The sequence below is a fragment of the Mchenga conophoros genome, linkage group LG23 (genome assembly GCF_057382185.1).
Source record: "Mchenga conophoros isolate Kocher_MC1m ecotype Shallow Benthic linkage group LG23, M_conophoros_male_GT1.1, whole genome shotgun sequence".
NCBI classification, from domain to species: domain Eukaryota; kingdom Metazoa; phylum Chordata; class Actinopteri; order Cichliformes; family Cichlidae; genus Mchenga; species Mchenga conophoros.
In genome coordinates this window covers 2,088,960-2,109,962 of record NC_140547.1, presented here as the reverse complement: position 1 = coordinate 2,109,962, position 21,003 = coordinate 2,088,960, and the positions used below count along the sequence as shown (strand labels likewise).

General features: G+C 41.7%; 1 protein-coding gene across 2 annotated transcripts; it reads right to left on the bottom strand.

Annotated features, from left to right (window-relative positions):
- Window positions 1–975: 975 nt before the first annotated feature.
- Window positions 976–20,571, bottom strand: sin3b (SIN3 transcription regulator family member B). Of its 2 annotated transcripts, none has more exons than XM_085264370.1 (19): window positions 20,435–20,571; window positions 19,189–19,295; window positions 18,418–18,571; window positions 16,997–17,359; window positions 16,710–16,865; window positions 16,238–16,366; window positions 15,508–15,597; window positions 15,214–15,332; window positions 14,738–14,951; window positions 10,484–10,600; window positions 10,098–10,336; window positions 9,480–9,663; window positions 7,796–8,651; window positions 5,542–5,711; window positions 5,275–5,448; window positions 3,329–3,421; window positions 3,130–3,224; window positions 2,440–2,638; window positions 976–2,276 (listed from the first exon to the last, which is right to left on the bottom strand). In XM_085264370.1, exons 1-19 carry the CDS (start codon window positions 20,543–20,545, stop codon window positions 2,040–2,042), a joined length of 3,807 nt encoding a protein of 1,268 aa, XP_085120496.1. In that variant the 5' UTR covers window positions 20,546–20,571; the 3' UTR covers window positions 976–2,039. The 2 variants fall into 2 exon arrangements, with proteins under 2 accessions (XP_085120496.1, XP_085120497.1); XM_085264371.1 differs by lacking the exon at window positions 20,435–20,571 and adding an exon at window positions 19,882–20,018.
- Between the last annotated feature and the right edge of the window lie 432 nt (window positions 20,572–21,003).

The following is a 21,003-nucleotide window of genomic DNA, read 5'->3' as shown; positions in this document are numbered from 1 at the left end:
ACGGGGCTGTGGCCCCCCCACACTCCCTAGCAGATCATTACATGGAGAAACCTTTGGAATACAAGCATGCTGATCCACACAGGTATGCACACATGGGTATTCACAGACGTGGACTAAAGCTTTCTTGGCTGCTGCCTCAAAGCACACTGTGCGCTGTCTATCTTGCGTGCTGCACAATATCGTTTATTATTTAGTAAATATTGATATCTATGACTAGCTAGTTTATTGTGATGGTGCTTTGTTTTCTCTATTATTATGTTGCTCTTTGTTGTTTGCTGTCTCCTCTGTTTGTTTTTTTTGTTTTTTTGTTTTTTCTCCATACAGGTGACCCAGGAGTTCTTTTTTTTTTTCTCTCTCTTCCCCCCCCTTCTCACCGTCTCTTCTCCCCTTTGGTTTTCTTTCTTTCTCTCCCCCTCTTTCTCTCATTCATTCCCCCTGTCCTATTTATTAAAAAAAATAATAATAATAATAATAATTGCTTCTTTATATCCATATTTTCTCTGAAGCCATTTCTAACCAAGCTTTGGTGAACAGTAGATGGATCAACTGAAGGGCCAGATGTTCTCTCAGGTCCTGTTTCAGGTCATCTACTGTATGCAGTTTTTTGTAGACCACTTCTCTTTTTTCTAAATGACACAGATATTCTTTGCTGATCACTTTGTTACTATTTCATGCCTGTCAAACTGTTTCATCTTTGGCATTTTTCATAGATTTCCACTAAGAAATGACAACAGATTCTGTTTTGTGACTGTCAAAACTTTTGCACATACCTTTAAAAATAAATGACTCTTTAGTTATCGAAGCAGCTGCAGGTTTCTACCATTGTCGTTTGAGCTCCAGGTTTTTTGGTCTGTCAGATTATCTCCTCTTTACAGGCTCCATCTGCGCACACAGACACTCCTCAACAGTGACTGATTTGCGTCGGCGAGGCTGTGTTGGTTAAACTCAACGACAAACAAGCTGCTAGTCAACATCTAAGAAGTTCACAACTAGGTTGTTTATTTTATGATAACTGATACAGGATAAATGTTATACATTCTATTTTAACACTGATATTTCGATTTTATTTTCAATGTCAGTATGCAAAAAAAGAACAATGCGAAATTAAACATTTGGTGATGAATATGATACATAATTTGATCTTCATTAATATTAAACCAATTAATCTTAAGGACTCATTGTTGCCCCAGTGATAACTTGTTTAGCTACAACACAAAAAAGGGGGAAATACAAAAAAATAAACAACAAACATCAAGAGTTGGCTGACAGCAAACACTGTAGAGAACCACATGATCTTTAGATGTGTAGATGCATATATAAAAATACAGGATCCCTGTTGTGTGTATATATATGCACATACAGTAATAACGCATTTACTATAGTTGCAGAGCCTGCAGTGGGCCTACAATTAGACAAAAATGAAGAGAGCAGGATACACATACATACACACGTTTACCATAATCTCCCCATATAAACACACAGAAACCAACCAACCGACCCACAGGCAGGCTCTCCGGCTTTAGAGGCTAAAAACTACATTTGACTTAAAAAAAAAAAAAAAAGAAAAGAAAAAGAAAAACAAACAGACATTCACATTTCTCAAACAAATCCCATGATCTCATGAGTCCTCACCTGATCAGCTGACTCAGCCGTCAGCCTTATTAACGTTACTGCCACCACAGAAGCTTGAATGATAAAGATGCTGAGGATGATGAACTCCGTTCTTCCCGGTGCGTTCCACTCGTGCAGCCAATCAGGGCCGAGCTGGCTCTCGTTGATTACTTCACTGTCTGTTGGCCCTCGTCCCCACATCGTCACTCCTCTCGCTCGCTCACTGACTCACTGCGTTTCTGCCAGTTTCTTCATCCGTGAGTCAGAGTGAGTGAGCGAGCACGTCGTGGAGACACGACTGCAGCTGTTTATGTCTGTGTTTAGTGTACGTATGTCCTTTGCATTCATGCATTTACCTGTGTGTGTGTGTGTGTGTGTGTGTCTGTGTGTGTGTGTGCACGCATTACTGTCCATCTCTGTGCAGGCCTCTACGGTGAAGAAGGGGCTTTGCTTCCGCTGTAATGAACCTGGTATCTGTTGACCATCTGCCCCTTCACTTCAGTCGAGAGGCAGGTAGTCTTGCAGGGGATGAGATCCTCCTCGTCTTCGCCCATTAGCCAGTTCTGTACGGAGCGTTCAGCCGAGGCTGTAACGTGATTGGTCAGCCAGCTCTGGTGCCACTTGTCGAAGCGTTCGTGCTGGCTCGCTGCCACTCTGTGCTGCGACTGTGAAGGAAGAAGACAAACTGTCAGAGACTTGTCACTGAGAGACAAAACCGGATTTAACAAGCAGAAAACTAGAAGGGTTGGATTTCTTTTCTTCAGCAGAGCTCTGATGAGACCCACGCGGAGGACGGATGTCTAAATTTAAACTTAGATGCCAGCCTACCTTCCTGGCCTTGACGAGGGCCCCTCTGCGGTACATGTAGTCCTCAGAGTTCATGACAAACACCATCTTGTGAGTGTTGAGTTTAAAACGACAGTCGAGACTGCCGGCGTTTTCCACGCCCAGCTGGCGGTGCCACTCTCTCCTGCAGCGCATCGCCTCCACCTGTCGCACTTGCCAGCGGCGAAAACGGCGCAGGTTCCTGAAAAAAATGGAGACACGGTGCGGATTACAAAAAACTGCCTTGACGTATTCTCAGGGTTCCTGAAAGACATCCGTTATACCCTGTTGATCTTTACAAATGTTATCTGAGATGACAGCAGATCTGTCATCAGATACCTTTAACAGAGCGTTCCCATAATGCTACCAGCTGAGGCACAACGAGCCAAACATAAAAACATGAAATCAATCAAAATCTATTTGGGGACACAGTTTTGTAAGTTTTACTTGATTTTTAGTTGAACAAATTCTGTCTAGTCTAATACACAAAAGAAATGCACCATCACAGCACAACGTTTATTAAAAATAAGACACGTAACGCAGGAGGTGTGCAGGAATTCAAATGCACTTTGGTTTCTCTTTCCAAGTATAATGAAATATAATATATTACAGATTCATTTCCACTGTCACACCTTTATTCTGCTGTTATTTATACTGCCACATAAGTAGAAACAGTAGAAACATCTGTCATACCTGGGCAGAAATACGGGCTTGAAGAAGTAGCCCTCTGCTTGAGAGCACAGACTGGACTCTGTTCCTACAAACTGCTCCATGTAGCTCGACAGGCACTAACAGAGGAAAGTTCCAGCGTGTTTAATCAAAGTCCAGTTATTCATTTCCAAGTTTCTGGTATGTAAACAAGTTTAGAAATTGTTAATAAATAAGTGTTTACCTGAACATCTAGCGGGTCATCAGCCTGGGCCTCCTCAGTGTCCAGCAGCTCGATGGTCATTGTCACTTGACCCTTGTTTTGAATAAACATCACCTGATGACAAAAATGAAACACCCATGTTTGAATGACCTCACTACACCTGAATCAAAACTATGACCCAAAAGTGTGACAAAGGCCTTTGCTTTATTCAAACAATTACTTAATAATAATAATAATAATAATAATAATAATAATAATAATAAATTGGATTTATATAGTGCTTTTCAAGGCACCCAAAGCGCTTTACAATGCCACTACTATTCATTCGCTGCCATATCGCGCCATCGGCCCCTCTGGCCATCACCAGTAGGCGGTAGGGTAAAGTGTCTTGCCCAAGGACACAACGACCAGGACAGAGAGCCCGGGGATTGAACTGGCGACCTTCCGGTTACAGATGCGCTTCCCAACCCCCTGAGCCACGGTCGCCCCGACTTGACTGTAATTTCCCAAACTAAAGGCCCCACGTGGCTGTGCACAGTCTGAATGTTATAGCTGTGTACGGTCACAAACATATTTGGAGCAACTAGTCTATTGAAGGCCTTTATGGGGTTTTTTTTGGCTGCTGTTGGTTCACCTTCATTGAACGTCTTTGTAGTGAAGCAAACAGTGTTAGAAACAAAACTGTCTGTGATTCTCATTCTGCTGTTCGGATCATTTTGTTATATTTCGTCCGCTTTGAACCGAGCTCTGGCTCATTTCCCATCAGTCTACCTACAACATCATCATCAGGTTTGTGTTGTTTTGGTAGAAATGCACACAAGCACATCTGCATTGTTTCACACACAAAATCTTTTGCTCTGTGTAGTAAAGTTCCTGCACGAATGGACATAAACGCAATGAATTCCTCTTGAGTCAAAGATGGACAGCAGCATCCAGATATCTGGGAGAGAAATTAAAAACAGTCTGCACCCAACCAAAGAGAAGCCGAGATGTGGCGTTCTTGGTTCTCAGTAGAACTGTGCCATATTATACACATCATTTAAGAAAGTATACTTTATTGATCCCCGTGGGGAAATTCCTCTCTGCATTTAACCCGTTCACCCAGTGAAGCAGTGGGCAGCCATCGGGCGCCCGGGGAGCAGTGTGTAGGGGAGCAGTTCAGTGGATTCGAACCACCAACCTTCCGATCATGGGGCCACCACTCTACCTACTGAGCTATCCCTGCCCCAATAACAATAATACACTACATCTCCCCCCACCCTCCTCACAAAAGTGTTATACTGTGCGGTCAGTAGTACAGCGTTTCTCATCCCTAGCATGCAGATAAAATTAAAATTTAAAAAGATAAAATTACTGAACACTGTGCTGTTTTCTCAATTGAACAATAACATCTTTAAAAAACAAAACAAAAAACAAAGCAAGCAAACTGTTTGGATCCCAGAAAAGCATTTCCATTCTTCTACAACCGGTAATCAAGTATTCAACAGCTGTTATCAAAGCGTTAGTACCAGAGAAAGGTAGCATCTGATTACATTGAAGTGTAAACGTGTTTATCACGCTGTGGTACAGCTGGCTGTCATAAAATAATTTCAGGTCCACAAAAACGTAGTTAAATCTCAGTCATTAGTTGGAAGGTGAAATTTCAATCGACTGCACCAAAGGCCTCAACAGCATGAGAAAAATGTAAAGAATGAATCCTTGGGGGAAAAAAATACTTGGACTGGAGGAGTGAGCTGGCTTTTGTTTTCCTACAATCACGATCGCTGTCCGTAAAACATTCCTTTACAAAAACAGCTTAAGTGATGCACTTTCCTTTTATGGGTACATCTAGTCTTCTGAAATTTTTACCGTCCTGTGAAATCGCAGAGCAGCATATTTTTACTGCAGAGAAGGATAATCTGAAATAGTTTCACTACTTCAAACAACAGCTGTGTGTCAGGGCCAAGCGTTTAACCCACTGGACTCACCTTGAAGCAGTTCTCTTCGGCCATCACTCGCTCAGCTTTCCACTGGTAGCTGGTCTCCCAAGCTGCTCTAACACACTGTGAGGACAGGTTTCCCCCGGCTGCCCCTCGTTTCCTCTCAGCCAGGTAAAGCTCAACCACTTGCAGACACACCTCGTCGCTCACCAGGTGCTGCAACTTTAGTCAGAGAGGTAAATATTAGAATATGCCAGTGTTCACATTACAGAGTCACGGGACTTAGAGAATTAACCTGTGTGTGAAACTGTTTACCTGTCGGATGATGTTGTGGATGACTTTGTCGATGGTGAAGCCGATATAGGCGTGGATGGTGAACATCTCCCTCAGCGTGTCCTCATATTGTGTAGAGTCCAGGTTGCCATCAAGCAAACTGCGCACCATATCGAGGAAAGCTGGGTAATACTCCTCTAACTCCACCTCACCTGTGGAAGGGGAAGGACAGCACTTTTGTTAGAGCAGCTTATCCGTGTGGATGTGCAGTGGAGACTAGGGCTGCACGATACTAGGAAAACCTGCGATGTGCGATAACTGTGATCAATATTGCGATAACGATATGACTTGCGATAAAATAAATAGCAAAACAAAAAAACAAATACATAATTTCTGTTTTACTGCAACAGTTTTATTTAAAGAAAGCTGCTGTATTAGCAGAGTAACACCAAAGTGCACTTTAACATTGAAACATTGCCCCCATAAAAAGTGTCTGAGGCTTGAATTCTGAAAGACATCCTTCCCGGTCTCTAGAATTCGTTTTGAATAAACATAACACACTTGTCGGTCTTCTTTAAGGTCCCAGCTGGCCAGCACCTCACGTGATACACGGGCTGTATTTTCACTAGTGTGAGAGTCTGGAAAACACACAGTCTCTAGACACCGTGTTTTCAGTTCAGGGTCTACGGTGAGGAAGTGCACTGTGAAGCTCATATATGGCTCCGTTGTACGACTTGATCATAGGTCTGTAGTTGTTGCGTAGTTTTCAGCTTGGCTCAGTTCAAACGTGACGGTCTTGCGGCATGTTTCGTACATTTGTGGAATGGCAACATGGGAAAAGTAGTTTCGTGAGGGGATGCGGTTTCTCCGGTCCACTTTATGACTGGTGAAGCCCTCTCTGCTAACTGTATTTATAGGCATCATGTCTTTAGCCAAAAAAATGTGTAATGGCCTCTGTTATTTCTTTGTAGCGCTTCGACGTTTTCTCATAAGGAGTTCCACTTGAAAAACTCTGATACAGAGACGGCTGTTGGACTGCGGTGCTCTTTGTCTTAACATTAGCGACCTTTGTTTGGCTAGCCCTGTCTTTCTGGAACTCTTCAAACTGTTCTCTGTGGTTGTATTGAAGATGATGGTGGAGTCGTGTTTCCTCTGGTGGTTGCCACGAGTGTTCGGCAAGTGTTGCAGAGCACCTGTGTTTGGAGAACGTCGTCTTTATCAAATCCAAAGTACCTCCAAATAAGCGAGGTACTTTTTTTTTTTAGCCACGAGTTCATAGTCAGTAGCGTTCTCGTCATGCGTCTCGCTCTCAGCCATTACAACTCTGACTCGGTGCTGCAGCGTTGTTCGCTCCCCACCTGAGTAGGAGGCGGGCCTCTAATCCATTTGATTGGTTAATGCCGTGAAGGGCTCTATTCGACTGGTCAAATGTGTAAAGGGGTTTCTTTGGTCAGTTCGATTTATTGTGCAGGCCTAGTAGAGACCCTGTCCCAGCAACCAAAAGCAGTTATTTACAAAAGGCAGGCCTGATGTGTGTTTGAAGAACAGATTCTTCTGATCTGAAGAAGGGTTGCAGCAACAAGTCAGTTATCAGAAACTATCGGTTAAAATGACTAAATATTAGAAAGTTTCTCAAACAAGAGGCTTTTGTGTGTCTTATATTACAAGGAATGTAATATTGTGGCCTAAGACACTCTACATGTACAGCTTGTAATATGCTGAACAAGAATTTAGTTTGTTTTTGATAACCAGTAAACCTTGTCCTAAACAGACTTTTAGAAAAGTGCCTTTAACTGGTCCATACAGGTCCTGCAAATCTGTTCAGAGCATCAAAAAGTCTTTCACCACAGATTTCTTCCCTAAACAAAACACAACAATGCTACTACAACACTCAGATTCTGAACAAAGTCAACTAAATAAAGGTTGACACGTAGCATTAGTAGAACGATCATTTTTCAAACGTTATTTTATTGCCGTGCTGTTTTAAACACTGAGAAATGTTTCAACATATCTGGAACATCATTCCCTTTAGCAAACATTAATCTTATTTAACAGTGTGACTGACACCAATTTAAAAGCACATTCTGATTCAGTGCACATTTATTGAAGCTAATTATCCAATCGTCTTGATGAAGTAACTTGTATATTACAGCGTGTGATTATTGCTCAGTGATCTGGAATAAAGCCACCCACACTGAGCTTACCTGTCTACATCACAGCTGACCAACCCCACTTAAAAATCAAACACCTGACGACTGTAAAGATGTGAGTAACTGTAAACATAGACTGGACTTACTGGGCTGCTTGAGGCGGAGCTCCATAGCGAGGTCACACGCCTTTTCCCTCCGTCCCTCTGCCATCAGCAGCCTCTCTCTGCTCTGCTCAGCTCGATGCTCCAGCAGCTGCCGTTCTGCTTGTCGGTAAACCCGCAGCAGCCGCGAACACAGAGTCTGGTGCAGCCGCAAAAAGAAATACCAGTTGTTGTTGACAAAAAACAGGTTGTAGACACCATCCAGCTCCTTTTGGTGCTCTGCTTCGGGGTCACGAAGGTCCACCTTCTCCCCGGCTGCACCCGAGCTCATCTCCATAGGTGTAGACCCCGGGGTCGGTGTGGATCCAGCAGGCTGGCTTATGCTGCTTGAGGTGGTCGAGGCTTCGTTTTCTGCAGGTTGGGATGGGCTGCAGCGCCTCCTCCTGGAATCACCGTTGAGCTGCTGCTGCGGTTGGGACTGGGTCTGGGACTGTGATTGGACAGGTTGGGGTTGAGACTGACAACTGCTGGCTGCTGCTCCTGATGCATTATTACCATTTCCTCCTCCGCCTGCTGCGGTGGTGGCGGTTCCACCTCCTCCTTTATCGCCTCCCTCTTCCAGCTCAGCCTCCTCATCCGTCCATTCTTCAGTATCACTGAGCTCGCCGCGGCGGGAGAAGAACAAGTCGGGGACAAAGTGCTGGATGATGCGTTTGATGTGGTCCTTGTCATCTTTGTGAATAGTTGGTTGTCGTTTAACGTGGTAGATGATGAGTGAGGCAGCATCCTCCAGGATTTGTTTGTCCTCATAAGTAAACACCATGTGAGGTTCACTGGATGAGGCTGAACCATTACGGCTTTGTTGGCCAACACCACCTTCTTCTGTGCTCTGCTCCTGACGCTGAGGTAAAAAGAAGAAAATCAGACAGCAGAAGGAAACTCCTACAGGCCAAGCAGAAATACGGAAACCTTTGACACCAAGAGGTTTCACTGACCTCTGACAAATCCCTTCAACAAAAAAACCCCACCTGCACTCAATGTCCTTTGACTGAAACACACCATCTTCATTATGAGCCATGGTGTTAGAGCAAAGCCACTTAAGCAAAATTTTATAGCTCTGTTCTTACTACAAATGCTACTAGAGTAGCTTTGCATACTCACAATTCCTAATAATGTTAATTTATTTCAGTTCAGGCCCTCAACTCATCTCCTGTCTGGAAAAACTGTTTTAGCTCCTCCCCCTTTAAGCCCACCCTCCTCATAAGTTAGCTGTCCTCTAATTGGCTGTCCATGACAAACAAAAGGTTTGAACAGCAGGAGGCGGGGCTGGTGGTCAGAGCTTTGCCCAGGGATTTTGGCTCATAGGGATTACCCATCACGTATACAGACCTCAACAGGTCCACTTTAGTAACGTCAACGTGGACGCGAAATCCTAAAGAACCATCAGAAGTTTGAACAAGTTAAAATGTCAAATGTGAAACTTCAGTCAGGTGACGCATGTTGTGCACCTGACTGATGAACTGTAAGCACCAGAATAATCTTTTTAAATTTTAGAAAATGTGAGAGGATAATAGTCAGGTTACACTATAATGAACGCTTTTATACCCTCTCACTGAGTCTGACTCTTCTTATGATTATACAAAAGCGATTATGCAGGACTGCTATATCAGGCTTCACACCTCGTTATCTTTTCATCACCATTCAAGGTCGCGAATAGAGGAGTGTTTACCTCGTCGTAGATGCTTTCAATCTCATTAAGAAGACTTTTCGACCGCAGGGCCTTCATATCGTTCTGTTTGAAGTTGACTCCTTGGTGGTCGAGGGACTTCAGGTAGGCCTTCTCGTACTGCTCCCTCCAAATCTTATTGAAACCCTGCTGGGCCTCTCGCCACTCTTCCTCCTTAGCTTTCAACCTGGAGAGGAAAGAAAAGCTTTAAAGTTGACGCCTAAAAAAAACATTCATGTAGTTGAATCTATTTTGTCACCACAGTGCGTTTGTTTTTTCACATGTTAGACTGGAAGGAAAAAGGCAGTTCTTCAGAAAGCACTATTCGTGTAGCAGGGTGCACAAAGACCTCCATGTTGATACAAGGATCTTGCTCACGCTGTCAGCAGCTGAATATTCCCATCATATTGTCACTTGCTTAAATCTCTCAGCTGGTCATGTAAACAGAAGTATAATCAACAGTTTTCCTTCTATAGCCACAGTGATGTAAACATTAGATGTGTTGGTTCAACATCCTGCTATTTCATATGCATATGAAAGAATATTGTGGCTATAAGGCTTAAAGTGTCTGCACATGTCAGACGTCACTGGGGAATTCTGAGATAAAGAGATTGTCCTGACCTCTTCAGCACCACAGGCACAGCAGTAGCAGGACTCCTCTTCAGTCCCTCGATGATCTCAGGGGCTTTGTCGCCATAGATACGATACACCGCACGACGCTGGATGACCTCAGAGGTGCCGCCCAGGCAGTCGTCTAATCTGAATCGGTCCTGGTCCTCTGGTGAGAGGCGAGAAAGCTTCTTCTGGACACTCTCTAGGACTCTGATGGTGGCCAAGTTTGTCTCCAGAACAACATCCAACTAAAGAATAAGTGTTAGAGACGGCTTTTAGAGGGCATCTTCTAAAGCTTAGCACCACGCGATATATGTGTTTAAGAATAAAACATCCTCGGGGTCACCAAATATATTTACTACTTGTTAAAAACGCTAACATTAAGATGCACATACCTCAAATCTTTCATCCTCACAGCGATGCAGCTGCTCCTCATAAGGAGTCTTCTTGGAGCTAACAAAGGTTGAATCTTCTGACCAGGAGGGGAAAGACACCCAGGTGTCATTCAATACCTGCACACATACAGATAAAAACATGAGTTTTCATGCAGCACACTTTTCTATGGTAACACTTTAAAGATTGCTTTTTATGCACCTTGATATTTTTACTCTGGACTTCAGAAAGTATAATTAAGTTACAATATGATCGCCCGATCAATCTGCTGTAGCACAGATCCCTTTAAGGCATCTTTCTACTGATTGGGTGCCCCTCACACACAAAATATTTGAAGAGAGGGTACGTGAGGCTGCCGTGCTGACAGAACGCCTTATCAAGAAGGCATATTTTAGGGGTATGCAGGAAAGGTTCAAAGCAGCCTGGAGGCTGAGCCTCAGCGATTACTTGTACATATGCTGCCTTTGTTATTTGAAACTTTTCTATGAGAAAAGGAAAAACATATTTAAGCTACATACTGCCTCCCTGTCCTTACTGTACTCATCTGATTCTGCATAACCATAATCAACTACCAGCTACCAGGCCATTAATTAGGATTTCTTTCCCTCAACATGCTCCTGATGACTGCTAAGTAATAGACGCTTCTGAAGTTACAATCCTAATATGGCAGCAGGGTCAAAGTTTCTATTAGGTGGTCACACGATGTGCATACTACTGAGCAAACAGTACGTCTGTGTATACATGTGCTCCTAACTGCATGTGTAACCTTTTGCCATGGTTCAACATTTTCAAAACCGAGTTCCTGTTTTTGTGTACTTTGCACTCGAGACAGAAACACATGCACAAGCAATACACTTTCCCCCCGTTGGTTTCCCACCATTTCACTAAAATACAGGTGGCAATAAAGTGTGAGAAAATGTGGGAAGACTGACTCGCAGCTTCATTCAGACACGCCCACAACAATCAGAAAGAGAGCAATGATGTGCTCCACAAGATATTCACCATATCTGCAAAACGTTACATCAGTGATTAGGGCTGCTCAATTAATCGAATTTTAATCACGATTACGATCTGGGCTTTCAACGATCATTAAAAATGACTGAGCCGATTATTAGCCCCTCCCTAATTTATCCGCGACACCTTAAAGGCCGGTCCGTGAAAATATTGTCGGGCATAAACTGGTCCGTGGCGCAAAAAAGGTTGGAGACCGCTGATTAAGAGGACCCGAGGGAAGCTCGGAAAGCTAAGCAGAAGTTATTTGCGTAACTATTTTTAAATCCCTGTAGAACCTGAACCGTGTAAGCTAGCGCAATAATTTGTTTTGCATATGAAACCGGAGGAGTTGTACTTACATCTGATGCCATCAGCTTGTCCTCGGTCACGGTTTTGTTCCACATATAGCTTTGCAAAAATTGCATAAAAAGCGCTTGCAGGAACAAAAACATAATATTCCAGAAACACGCTTTGCCGTTCCTATCAGCTGTTCGTAACACTTCCCACAGTGAAATGATGCACCTGCTGTTTTCTTTGCAAATTTGCATCATAGGATTGTTTTTTGTTTTTCCTGCAGTATATCAAAATTGCTGTATCTCCAAAATAAAACTATGAAGACACTCAAAATAAATTTCCTGTTGTTGTAAACTATTTTTTGCAACTTTATTGTATTTAAGGTTTTGAGGGATAAGCCTCTTAAATTTCTCCAAGTAGAAATATATGTAAACAAAACAAAAGCGATTTTCAATTTTTTTTGTAGATTATTGCACTTTTTTGCAATTTATGTAGTTACTATGGACTTAATGCATACATATTATTAAAATATGGGCTATAACAGTTGTATTGATGTATAGCAACTTGAAATGCTCCCACAAATGGCACTACAGCATGTAAAAAAATAATATAAGCTCTGGTGGACTTGGTTCTATAGTAGGTCTTAAAGGGTTAAATAAATATTGTCAAATAATCGTGATCTCAATTTCAGTGAAAATAATCGTGATTATCATTTTTGCCATAATCGAGCAGCCCTATCAGTGATGCATAAAGTGACATATGAGGTCAGAGTCTTGTACATCACTGTGGTTATTCAGAGTTTTGAAAAGGGAATAATTTATAGTGTTATTTTCTGTTAGATACTGATCAGGGATAGGGTTAGATGATCAACTGAAAGGTTCCATGTCAAGTCTTTGCTGGATTTTATTTTCCCCATTTCTTAAGGACATGACTTTCAGATATTGTTCATCTACTGTAGAGAATTGTTTAGGTTTGACACTCATTTTGTCTGCAACCTGTCCGGTTTTCCACTTCCCTCAAACTTTTTTGCGGACACACTGCACACCATACTGACAAGTGACAAGTTTCTGCTAATAGCTTTTTAGGAATTGACTTGCTGGCCTAGAAATACTATTTTATGCCTGTCAAGCTGTTACCATCGGCATTATACAGATTCAAAATGGCATGGTTTCAAAACATAGTGATAGTAAAATGTTTCAAAAAAAAACAGCTGATTAGAAAATTAAATTGATTAGTTGCGTGCAGAGATAGACAGTAACGCGTTACTGTAATCCGATTACTTTTTTCAAGTAACGAGTAAAGTAAGGGATTACTATTGCAAAAACGGTAATTAGATTACCGTTACTTTACCGTAGGAACGCTGCGTTACTGCGTTACTAAAACCGTGATTTTTTGCGAGAATGTCTCATGACAGTGACGTAAGCGAGTGCGACATTCGTGACAACAGCTGTGTGCAGATCAACAGTGGATCATATATCAGTGCAGAGAGAGTATGAGCGTGCAGCGTTTAAAGCGTGGAAGTACTGACCTTACTTTGAGTTTGATTCCATAAAAAGTGACAAAAACACTAGTGTCCGCTGTGCGTGGGAAGAAAACTTATTTTTACAGCGAAAAAACCCTAAACTTCCAACAAGCACCGAGTAGCTACGACGTAATGGGAAACTCACAGAGAAACTCGCGGATTCTTCCACTGACCGCGGCACACCTGCACCAGGGTAAACCTCCGCCTACCCCACTCCTGCTTTACAGGTGAAAATAGAGCAACAGGACCGCTGAGTCTTTGACTTTATTTATGTTCTGCTGTGTTTTACTTGCATCTATTTGAAAGACTGAGTGTAAACACAAAAAATACTTTATTTTGTGTGGAATGTGCAGAAAATAGGTTTCAATGTTAAACTAATTTCTTCCAGTCAGAGAATGTTGCATATAATTAAATTTTTGCTTGATGCATAAAGTTAAAAGATTAAAACTAATAAAACAACTTTTAAACGAGACTTTTCCATTTGATTACATTTTGTATGATGGATTATGCAGAAAAAGTAGAATTGGGCTGAAAGATCTATCGCTTTATCACCTCTTCAGGTTGTAAATCGTGTTTTTAAAAAGTAACTAATTAATTAATTACTTTTGAAAATAAGTAATCAGTAAAGTAACGGGATTACTTTTTTGGGCAAGTAATCAGTAATTAGTTACTGATTACTTTTTTCAAGTAACTTGACCAACACTGGTTGCGTGTTACATGTAGACAACACCGATTCATCACTTGCGAACTTGAACAATTCAATGTTAAGTTGATCAAATTTGTAATTTAATATTCAAGTCAAACAAACTTAAAGAGGGAAAGTCGACACTCAAGATGTGATTTTGTAAAAGCCTGCGCGTTTACCTCAAGCAGCTACAAGCATGCAAGCTGTAACTTATGGACTGATGTTTATCAACCAGGGTTGATGATGAAATAAATGTGGGGTAAAAACAAAAAAAAGAAAGAAAAAAAAAAAACTTGTCAGCAAGATTCAGCCCTGTGTGCATAAGAGCTTACTAACAGCAGCTGTTTTCATAAAGGAAGAGCTTCGAGACATCCTCATATTTGGCAGCCTGAAGGTGTGAGACAGAAACTTAAGTTGGCAACCTCGCCCACCCCCTCATGTCATGTGAGGTTTAGGGAGTCCTCAAAAACAATGACATTCTTAGGTGAGCTGATCGAGGGACAAAGGCACAAAAGAGGCATGCAAAGATAACAGGAATCATAATATTGTGCGTATCTAGACATCAGTTTCTATGCATGCAGTTCAAACTTGTGCTATGTTGAAAAAAAAATAAACATTTAAATTCAGACATCAAGCCAACATGTTAAGATGCTGTCAAAGAAATAATAAGGAACAGATGAAAGGGGCTCAAATGCACACAGATAACTTTAAGAAATGAATGACGCAGTGGTCTTTGTTTGGTAAACTCTTAAGTAGATATACCTCCTTGCATAAGGCCGTGCGCCCACTGCATTTAGGCTGCTGGTAGGTCTTGGGCAGTGCTCTATAGCTGGACCCCAGGCGCTTGCAGGAGGCATAATCCACCTCCCTGCCCCCTCCTCCCTCCATGTAACGATCCGACAGCCCTGACACAGCATGAGAGAGCTCTTTGTCCCCGAGAAATGACTTGAACTGTGTGTACAGTTCAGGAAACTTCCTGCAAGGATATGGACAAAATTATTAATGACAGATAACTGAAGTACATCTGGTATTTTCAGCTAGTATAAAAAGCCCTGTGACGACCATTTAGAGATAACTTTCAAATTTGTAAAGTTGACCTGAATGTCATATCTGAAAACAAACAATATCTTAATATTTGTTGCCATTTGCTTCACTAACACTGGATATTAGCATCATAAACCATTTCCACTTTAGTTTGTCTCTTTCTATCCATCTCAAAATTCTTTCCATCCACTCACCCCAAGAAAGGAGTAACAAGCTGTAGCAGCTCGGCTCCTGAAACGACTTCTTGGTTAAACAAGGCGATGCAGCGCAGGAAGTTCTCATATACTTCCTGGCTTTTAAACAGGCGACGAACCTAAACGACAGTTGGGTTGACAATAAAATTCGCTGAATCACTTTAAAAAATAAAAAAAAGTTTCAGTTAAAAACAAAAAGAAACAAAAAGAAAAAACATTATGGGATTAAAAATTTAGTATAAAAAATTAAATAAATAAAATCCAGAATTACAGCCCAGAAGAATAATCCCTCACCTTATCAAAGAAGGAAAATTCTCTTAAGACTCCATGTTTGCCAACCGAAGCAAAGGACTGATCTTTGGTACAGGAATACTTCATTTTTTTCTAAATAAAGAGAAGAATAAAATCTGAACATCACAAACTCGACCGCTTTTGGAAAATCCCAAAGAGCTGTTGAAACTTTTAAAGAAAAGTTCGTGTTGTGCAACACAAAATTATTTTCTAGCAAATGAGTTGGTGCTGACGAAATGAAGTAAAGGAATGCAAATACTCTGTAATTATGTTACAAGCTTGTGAGACACATTTTGCCCAGCATGTTGCAGGCTGTAATGTCCATAATAGTAAATGACATACATCACGGGGCTTACATGCAACACATTAACTTATAGAAATGACTCAATGTAACAGATTAAAAATAAACTGGTATTCAGTAAGTTCTCTTCAATTAAACTGTTACTGTGTTACTCAACAATTATGAAAATAAAGAAATTTACCAAAGTAAAAGCAAATAAAAAGTCCATAAGGGTAACAGTCGTTCTGTAGCGTCTGTAACAAGAATGGTGTCTTTCAAAGCTCCACCTCTCTCTCTCTTGTTTTTAATTAATTGTGAATACGTCAGAATTTTAGACCCTATTTCACAAGATGATGAAGTTGCAAAAACAATCATAAAACGTAGCATTTGAGCTCATAATGCACAGCTTTTGTCTCTTTCACTGACTGACCCGCTGAAGAGAGAAGAACTTACCTTGAGCAGTGGGGACATATGCTGGAGAAGTATGGGCCTCGGCCTCTTTTTGTTCTGTTTGGTTATCGTGTCCTCTTCCTCTGTTCTTTTCAGCTGCTCTTTCCCCCCGGTGAGCGAACTGCCTGTGAACTACAGAAGAGGAGGCACGTGGGCAAAAAATGCTCAGTAGTACTTCTTGGGACTTTGGGAACTTCTTAGAGAACTGACTGACAGAAATACAACGTTTTTGACAAGTTATATATTCAGCTGTTCAAAAGTGGCACTTCACTGTGACTGTGTGAATATTATCATGATGGCATTTCAGAGCCGTAAATATACAAAATGTCACTGTTGTAAACTGTGTTAAAATAACTGGAAATGAGAAATGTTGCTTTCGTGCCCGACTGCAAATTGTTTCTGTTCAAACTGTGCAGATTTTCATCTCCTTCCCAAGTGGAACATCAGAAATCTCCGTCTATGCTGCTCAACTCACCAGTGATCTCTTGGCATCGGGCAAGAATTGTCCAAACTCAGCCAGCAGGTCTTCTTGTCCCTTGAAGAGACTGGCAACTTTAGAAAACACCTCATCTTCTGTCATCCCACTGCTGCCTCGACTGCCTCGACTCTCCTTCACCTCCAGCTGTTCCTTCTAAAATGTTATAGAGATATAGGGGAGACACACACACACAAAATAAAAACAAAACTCAGAAACTGCAAATAAAAACCCAACACCTTTTATGCTATGAATATGCAGTATTCATGGCCTTACTTCTACAGTACCTGATATGTGTGAAGAATTTCTAGGAAGGCTCTATAGATCTCTGGATGGTCCAGGAAACGGTTTTTAATCTTGTTGACGTAGCTGATGGCGCTATCAAATTCTACGGGGCTCGTCTCTGAGGCAGGCGGGGACACAGATGAGGTGGCTGCTGGATTTTGGCTCTCTCTGCTGGTCAGGGGAAGAGAAAGTCTGCTGGGAGGCTCTGGAGGTCCTGCTGCTGATGAAGACAGGGGCTCTGTTGTGGCCACCTTGACTTCACTGGTCTGGGCAGGTCCCACTTCAGAGTGAGAGGAAGAGGCGCTACCCGAGGTTGCAGCAACAGCAGGAGCGACAGGACTCTTCCCCTGCGGGCTTGGGGATACCTGCACAGAGATGCATTAAGAAAAAGACTGTTTATTTACGACTTGGGGAGAAATATCTGTTTGTATATGCCGGTGCAGGTGCAGCTAAAATGATGACGTAAACCAACTTTAATGTGCTTGTGCTGCTGCAGAAATATTAAACACTCAAACATAAGTTGGCTCTGTGGGTTCGTTTTAAATCCCTCTCTTAGTAGTGTATAAACTCTATATAACACAATAACAATTGTAATTGTAGACAAAAGGTACACAGTAAACATAAAGCACTAAATATTAAAATGATTTAACAGAAAAAGTTTACATAAACTTTCATAGGTTTTAGAAAAGAAACGCATGCATTATGCATACTTTATGCCTAATGTTCAGAAAGAAAAGTGACTGGATGTTTATATGAATGTACTTGTAATCTAAAGTCAGTATTAAAGGAAAGTAGTTCTGATGCAAATCCCAAGTCACACTAACATTACACCTAAGATTGCCCAAATCCCATTATCTTGCCATCCACTACCTAAGCACGATCCATCTCTCAGAACAAAACATCCCTGGAAGTTAGTTCCCAGCTTTTACTTTAAAATAATAAAATTGTACACAGAAACTGAAGGAGCTGACACATATAAAAGTTTAACTCAATCTGACACGGACCAAATGCCACAGAGTGAAATCATTACAAATTCCTCAGTGTAGTCGTTTTTGTGTCACACCGTAAAATTCTTTTAAAGTCTAACATAGATTCCTAATCTCTGAAATTCTTTTTTATATACAACTTGTATATATTTGGCTCTTTGTGATGAGATTTAAGTGCTTGTTTCAGCCAAAAATGCACAGGAAGAAGCAGAACTCCAGCTGAAATTTTGTTAAACTACAAAGCTGCTGTCACATTTTGTAGTGAAATCTTCGTGAGGGCTTTTTCAGGTAGATCATTCAGCTGAAGTTCAGGGCAGTAGAGCCACACCTGTTTCCTCCTAAGATGTTCTGTGGTCTTAAACATATAATGCTGTCAGCATACACTGCTGTACATTGCTTTACTTATATCTGATATCTCTTTAAAAAGAGTATCTTACCTGTGCAGAGAAAGGAGACTGAAGGAAAGCCATCCCATTCTTAGGGACCTCTATCCGATACCCCGGTGGCAAGAAGGCATTGAAGCCCAAGACGAGGTCTGGGTGTCCATGAAACAGTTGTGATACACGGTTTATCACTCCCGGTGTGTCGATGCTATTTCAGAAGACATACAGATAGTTTAGAAGTTTGGTTGAGAAAGATTGATTAACTACTTCTCTCAAACACCACAAAGCAAAAACAGAAAACAAGTTATTAATAAGCGCTACACATGTTAGCTTTAAAGAAAAAGGAGCAAAGAGGATTTGCTTTTAGTCCTCGTTTCATTTCAAGATAATAATACCAGTTGCATAATTACAGTAAGAAGCTATGTGCAGTTTCATATGCACTGATAAACTCCAGATTGTGAAACAGAACTAGTCAAGGATTAAACAGCACAACGTAATGAAACTCCATAAACAAGCAGCACAATCACCATCTAAAGAATATGTATGGGAATGTATGTCATTAAGAATGCATTACTAGAACTCCCATTACTTCTGGTTTTCACCCTGGCAGAAGTACAGCTGCCAGTTGGTCACAAGATTATACAAAAACCATCAAGCTGAATTTCATAAGACTTGGTGGCGTATGGGTAAATGAAGATCCCACTGTATTTTAAAGTGGATCTGGACCACCTCCCTTAAAAAGTGCACAACAGAAATCAGTGTGCTCCCTGTGTGCCCCTGTGTAGTAGTTACTTGTGGTTTGTTTGCATAAATGCCCAATGATACCTCTGCGACTTGAACTCCTTCATGATGTCGAGAAACTTGTTATATATCCCAGGGTCATTCGCAAAACGAATTTTGACTTGGTCCAGATATGACAAGGCATCTTCAACCTAAACATGGAGAAGAGGAAGAAAAAATCAGTACAGAACAAAGCACAGGCAGTCTCAGCTGGATGTATGGAGCAGCATTTTCCCCAGAATCCAGCCACGGTGCTCACGGTGGATGATTTTACAGCTACAAAGCTTGTTTATAGATTTCAAATGCTACGTTTTGCATTATTAATAAATGCATTTATTTCCGATTTGTACTATAAAATTACAGGTAGCCCCATCGTACAGATTTGTTTCAGTGCTGCATACGTGAAGTTACGTGAATGCTGACTGATTTGTTCACTATCAGCCAAAGTGCAACATCAACAAATCCTCTGGTTAGCAGTACAAGCTGTACAACTAACGCTAAAATAAATAAATAACTGGGCATACACAAGAGACACCAGGCAGCTTTTGTTCATTACTCCACTGCTTTCTTTCGCTACCACAGCTAGGCTAGTTTAGGTTGCGCTAAAGGGGGAAAAATGTCTTCACACAAGCCATTGTCACAAATAGTCCACATCTTAAAGAGGGTTGTTGTAGCTAACGTTTAGCCAGGAGCCAGTCGACTCACGATAATAACTCCACCAACACTTGCAACACCTACCCGCATACAAATTTATACAATATGTTTAGTCACAGCTGGTCCCCGGCCAACAGTGTCGCGTTGGCAAAAACAGTACGACATATTAAAACACTACTATAACAAAGAAACGTGTACTGAAGCTGCTAATGAAGTGAAATAGCCGTTCTTGGCTAGCCTGGCTGACGTCCTCCACTTTGTTCGGGTGGCTGAAAAAACGAACAAGGAGGAACTTCCCACAAGCGAGGTCTGAGTTAACGTTTGCTCACAGAAGCACTTATTGATATGGCAAATGAGAAAGTACCACTAACTGTGCCACTCCACTGTCACTCGCACATCCACTAAACGAAACATAGCTTCTAAATCCAACATTAAATGTTAACGTTAGGCTGTTTAGCAATGAATTACTTTTAATAGGCCAGCGAGCTAACTAACGTTAGCCAGCCGTTCCTTTCACTACTCTCGACGACAGAAGAGAGAAAGAGAAAAAAGCCTCAAATCCAATGCAATGATCCGACGAACAAAATGGTTCTGACTCTCAGCCACTTTTCCCTTGTCATGTCCGTTGTCTCCTTACCTTCAGCTTCTGGAAGTGCTGCTGCTGCACTTGCTTTTGTGTTATAACGTAAGGCTTGTCTTGAATTTGGTTTATTTGCTTCGCGGTGCTGTGCGCCTGAATCTTCGCCATTATCCCGGCGACAGGAGGCTCGAGAGCCGCTACCACAACTTAAGAGGGAAGCTTCGGCGTTACCCCCAGTTGTTGGCTAGCCGACAAACCTTGCTCTCGGTCGGGAAGCCAGCCTGCCAGCAAGCAACCCTACTCTGCCTAGCTGGACAGTCTAGGTACAGAGGCACAAAAAAAAAAAGGACGGGAAATCCAGCAGAATGAAGGTTGATGACAGACAACCTGCTACTCTCGGTGACTTTGATGAAACATCACCATCGAATTAAACGAGCCCAGGCAAGAAGTATCGGAAAATAAGCCCAGAGACAATGGTTACCGTTTTTCGTATTTAAAAAAAACTAAAGCCTGTCTCTTTAAATTCGGCGGCAGCGCTCTGTCTTGGCGTCCGGAAGCCAGAGTAGGAGTGAAAAAAAAAGTGAAAAATTGAACTGCGCAGTCGCAGCGATAGGAGGAGCTGAGTT